Raw genomic sequence first — 6,000 nt, forward strand, 5'->3', positions numbered from 1 at the left:
TTTGTCAACATGCATATTCTGCTTCCATGTTTTCCATCTTTCAATTGACCATGTGACTGGTCGCTTATTAATGTCATCACAGGAGGGGACCCTTGTGGGTACTGATTACATGCCAACGCAGCATCCAGTGGGACATGTGGCTGACATGGTGGAGACATAGTGGTCTGGACTAAAGGAGAAGATAAGGAACGAAAACAACAATCCAAGACAATGCCATCTGCAGTCAATGGTAACGGTTGTTTTTGGGGTAAGTCATAACTTGTTGGGGGATGTATGTAGGAGAGTGGGCACTACTGATTTTTGTTTCCGAATCCGTCAGGTTTTCCGACGGCCCCGGCCCCCGATTTCTGTCACGTGAAAGCCGGCGCCGATGCGCCACAGTCCGATCGTGTACGCCAAAATCCCAGGGCAATTCGGAAACATTTGGGAAACCCTAAAGAAAAACGCGATTCGGACCCTTAGTAAATGTGCCCCACTATATCAGGCAAGTAAACTTGTGCCCTCTCATTGGTTAGATACATCACCTCCTAAATTCAAGGAACATGTTACACAAATTAATCGCGTAATTAGAATGGAAAAGTACATTTATTTAAACCCAGATAATATGAAGAAGTTTGAAAAACAGTGGCGGAATTGGATCCCTATACCTGGCTTGCCGTCTTCAGCGGTTCTTAGTTACATGGCGCTCCGCCTGTCTTTCTCTCGGTGTGTGCGCGTGTGAGATGGATCTAATGCTTGGTCAGATATTGAGACACCACTCTCCAGGGGTTGGAGGGTTATATAGGTATGTTTGTATGTATTTAGTTTCTTGTGCTGTTACAATTGCATTTCAATTGCACCCTTCATGTTAATATATCTTTAAAATGCCAGTGAATTATTTTGTTATTATTATTGGGATAGGGTTTACATGTCATGCATCATTGGGGCAGATTTATCAAGCTGTCTGAAAGTCAGAATATTCTTAGTTGCACATGGCAACCAATTACAGCTCAGCTTTCATTTTACCAGTGCTCATGAATATTTTCTGTGATTGGTTGCCATGGGCAACTAGGAATATTCTGACTTTCAGGCAGCTTGATAAATCTACCCCATTATGTCCTACTGCAGAATTTATACAGGCGGTCCCCTACTTAAGGACACCCGACTTACAGACAACCCATAGTTACAGACGGACCCCTCTGCCCACTGTGACCTCTGGTGAAGCTCTCTGGATGCTTTACTATAGTCCCAGACTGCAATGATCAGCTGTAAGATGCCTGTAATGAAGATTTATTGATAATTCTTGGTCCAATTACACCAAAAATTTTGAAACTCCAATTGTCACTGGGGCAAAAGAAAAAAAATTGTCTAGAACTTCCATTATAAAATATACAGTTTCGACTTACATACAAATTCAACTTAAGAACAAACCTCCAGACCCTATCTTGTATGTAACCCGGGGACTGCCTGTATACATATAAGAGGTAATAGGTAAAAGAATTCATGAATGAGGTTATCAAATGACACAAGTAAAACACCATAAATCAATAGTGTAATTGATCCTTACCACTTTTTCACGGCAGGGATGATCCTCCTCTTCCTAGCAGATCCTTGCCCATAGTGAGAAGGTGCATTGTGATTGTGGTGATACCATGTACACTATGACCTCCTTGTATTTTTTGTTACAAGGTATAAGAACATGTAACACTACAAGTAAAACTAGTAAAAGTCAATGACTTGTTGAAGGCTACAGAGAGCGTGAAAGTAATTTATTCATGACAGTACAATTAGAAAAAATACTATTACTATGGCTTGTTTGGAATTGTTCAAAAATAACATGGCGGGCCATCTTAAAGGTAAAATATCAGGGCGATCTGGGGCACTAAACCAATTACAGGTCCTAATTTGTCTGGAGATGGTTTAGTGCCCACATGGTGGTTTAGTAAAGCAGTGAATGCTGCAGCTTATGACACTAAACAAGGGTTTGGTTATTTTTATTCTGATCCAGCTCCCATATATGTTGATTATGAAACAAAGAGACCAAAGAAAGTCTTGACCAAAGTGGTGATATTTCACCATAATGCACAGCGCCATATTTTGAAAGCCAAAACACAGAATATTAGCACAAAAACCTCATCTCAAATGTCACACAGTGATGGTAGGGGATGACTTGGGCTTGGTTTTTAGCCACATGATCTTGGCACTTTGCAGTCATTCAGGGAGATTTGTCAAGGCTTTTATGCCTCATAAATATATCTGGCACAACAGGAGGGGCGGGGAAACGTCACACGCTGGCCCACCATGCGCTAGTGCAAGATAAATCCCCCTATAAATCATCTATTCACCAACTAACGTTTTGATTAAACTTTGTCATGCAACAGGATAATGATCCTAAACGCACCAGCATATATACAACACAATAGCTACAAAAGAAAGCAAATGGTCCAGTCCCTGTCCAGACCTCATTCCAAGTGGAATGTTGTGGACCTAAGGAGAGCTGTGCAGAATCAACGTTCACAAATCCACATATGTACTGTAGAAGAGGAGGCCAAAATTCCATAACTTCAGATTATTGCTAAATATAGAGGATCTTCAAGCCGCTCATAGGTTGTACTAAGATGATGTTTCTTGTTTTCATGACGGCATATACTATATATATATAGGTTTGTACTTAAAGGACACCTGTCATCAGGTCTGTGTCACTTGTCCTGTCACTACTACCTGTTGGAGCAGCTCACAAGGATCCCATCCCAGCCTTTATCTAGTTATTTCATACATTGTTCATTGTAAAATCATCTATTTTTTATTATGTACATGAGGCTGGTCACATGGTCAGAGGCAGTGATGTCACCCCTGTTACCCCTCCCCTCTCCTCCCCCTGCTCATGTCTGTGTGTAATGTATAGTAAAGCATAGTTAGTGCATCTGCTGACATGCTGCATCCTCCTAATACACAGAGACACAGACATCAGCTACACATGAATCTGACATGTTCTGCTGTAACATGGCTGCAGCCTGGAGCTGCTGTATCTCTCCTAAACACAAACACATGCACACACAGGCTGCAGGGGGCGTGGCCACCAGCACCAGGAAGCCCATCATTATACAGGCTGTCAGTCATGCACTGGGGGTGTGGCTGTACCTCCCTCTCATGAATAGAGTGGACAGCTTGAATATGCTAATGCTTCATTGGACATTTCACAGGTCATTTGCATACAGCATTAGGACCTCATTGCTTAGGTTTACAGGCATGTAGAGGGACAATGAAGGGATAGAGGCAATGCTCTCTAATGGCAGTTTATGAAAATATATTTAGTTTAGGGGGGTTATTTTGCATGACGGGTTCTCTTTAAGTTGAATTTGTATGTAAGTCAGATGTGTATACTTTATAATTGTAGCTCCAGACAAACATTTTTGCTGTAAATGGGACCAAGGATTATCAATAAAGCTTCATTACAGACAATCTACAGCTGATCATTGCAGCCTGAGACTAAAGTAACATCCAGAGAGCTTCACCAGAGGTCACAGTGGGCAGAGGGGTCTGTCTGTAACCAGGGGTCGTCTGTAAGTCAGATGTTCTTATGTAAGGGACCACCTGTATATATATATATCGGAATTCAAAGTAAATGAACTAAACATAAACAATAACAGATTCAATCACATATCTAAATCCAATCATGGTCCCACAGAATATTTGAATTCTTTCATCAATGGTCAAGAAGTCCGTCCTGTGGTGGCCGGTTAAATTCTGTCTAGATTTTACATGCATTGTCCCTTCATGGAGACTTTGGTACCAATATTTTTGGTTTGTTGAAAAGATGTTTATTCAACATTTTCTCATGTTAGTTGCCGCATGTTGACCCTTTCATTTTGGGTTGGTACATAGTCGGTGGACCACTACAGAAGTGTTTGTTCCACAAACTGAGCTCAAGGGCCAAAGAAGCAAATAACCTTGACATAGTTTGAAGTCTCTGTTTGTCATTCCAGTACTTCTTATTTACTAAGATGAACCTGCCATATATCATTGTAAACCCCCTGTAATATTTACTGAGGGGCTGCAGGGAAACACAACTGTACACGTCTGGTGAAAGGAAATTAACATGTGAATAACCATCTCCTATAAAATGGGTGCAGAACAACCTGCCAGCTGTGCCCCATCCTATCCTCCCCTCATCTCATATAGATAACAAGCTCTGTGTTCATACTACAGGCGGTCCCCTACTTAAGAACACTCGTCTTACAGACAACCCCTAGTTACAAACGGACCTCTGGATGTTGGTAATTTACTGTACTTAATCCCTAGGCTACAATGCACAGCTATAACAGTTATCACAGGTGTCTGCAATTAAGATTTATTGTTAATCCTGGTTCTTATAACAATCTAACATTTTTAAATCCAATTGTCACAGAGACCAAAAAAATATTTGGCTGGTGGTACAATGATAAAATATACAGTTCTGACTTGCATACAAATTCAACTTAAGAGCAAAGCTACAGAACCTATCATGTACGTTACCCGGGAACTGCCTGTATATATAATAGGATGTCAGCATTTGGAGTAATAAGCTTTCTCCATTTCCATTGTATTTGTATACATCATATGTATAACATAGTATGTCTCCTGCTTCCCTGATAAAGGGGTCATGTCCTTCACCCCTTGACCTAATCAATGTAAATGTAAACGCAAGTGACGTCATTTCTATGGATATCAGGATGTCCAAGCTACTTCTATGACAAGATGAATTACCATACACAATGAGTTATACTGCAATACGCAGAAGCTTTTGGTTATTTAGAAGGGGACAATGCATCCCAGTGGTAGAAGAGCCTGAACCTTACTATGAGTGAGAATCATCACATCACATTATGGATGAGCGGCACATCATCTATTCCATTGATTTCTATGGAGGGCGAGCATCGTACATATAGAGGGAGGGATCCCCTTTCCTTAATATCCTAGGAATAATCAGTGATCAGTGTATGTGAGGAGAGGCGGTAACTACAATGACCTTCTGATGTATCATCCTCCTCCTAATCCCAGATTGCACAGCCAGGGCCTGTTCCCAGAGAGGATGCTCCATGTTATGGTGCAGCATGATGCCATGGAGCAGGGGGTGGCACTGCCATATGCTGTTTGGGTACATACACAGGAGGAGGGCCATGCACATCCTTCCTGCTGTCCTTACCTTGGGCAGCCTGATGTGCTCCATGTTGTGTTCTTGTGCTGCTGCTGGTCAGTACAGGACGATGCTGGAGGCCATTGGCTGCTGCTGGGAGATGACTCAGTGTATGGGATGTGGATGTCAGGGATGGCTCCTCCTCGCCAGGTGCTGCCTGGGCCTCAGCGCCGGCTCATTAACCCTTACTGCGCTGCACTGCTGCAGCTGCTCATGTCACTGCTTCCCACTCAGGATTTACACCATTACATAGACATGTATGTAACTACATTGTTTGTGTACATAGTAGAAAACAATAAAGATTGTAAGTAACAAATGTCTGTAGTGTTATGTGTCATACAATGGAAACATATATTATGAATTGTAACAAGAATTGTCTTTGCCCCCCTTCCCTGTGCTCTTTTTGCACCTTTTGTACCTCTTTTTTTGCACCTAACTTATTATATGAGGGGAGGGTGCTGGGGGAGTAATATGAGGGGAGGGTTCTGGGGGTGTAATATGAGGGGAGGGTTCTGGGGGTGTAATATGAGGGGAGGGTGCTGAGGGTGTAATCTGAGAGGAGGGTGCTGGGGGTGTAATATGAGGGGAGGGTGCTGGGGGTGTAATATGAGAGGAGGTTGCTGAGGGTGTAATACGAGGGGAGGGTGCTGAGGGTGTAATACGAGGAGAGGGTGCTGAGGGTGCAATATGAGAGGAAGGTGCTGGGGGTGTAATATGAGGGGAGGGTGCTGGGGGTGTAATATGAGGGGAGGGTGCTGAGGGTGTAATACGAGGGGAGGGTGCTGAGGGTGCAATATGAGAGGAGGGTGCTGGGGGTGTAATATGAGGGGAGGGTGCTGGAGGTG

At 42.9% G+C, this 6,000-nt stretch overlaps 1 protein-coding gene across 1 annotated transcript in view; it reads right to left on the bottom strand.

The window, feature by feature from the left end:
• MTMR7 (myotubularin related protein 7) overlaps positions 1-5,323 on the bottom strand; it is a 29,016-nt gene extending 23,693 nt beyond the window's left edge. The window contains exon 1 of the mRNA XM_072122274.1: positions 5,165-5,323. Coding sequence (XP_071978375.1) covers positions 5,165-5,188 — 24 coding nt within the window. The 5' untranslated portion in view covers positions 5,189-5,323. The remainder of the gene's footprint in view (positions 1-5,164) is intronic.
• Between the last annotated feature and the right edge of the window lie 677 nt (positions 5,324-6,000).

The sequence above is a fragment of the Engystomops pustulosus genome, chromosome 1 (assembly GCF_040894005.1).
Source record: "Engystomops pustulosus chromosome 1, aEngPut4.maternal, whole genome shotgun sequence".
NCBI lineage: Eukaryota > Metazoa > Chordata > Amphibia > Anura > Leptodactylidae > Engystomops > Engystomops pustulosus.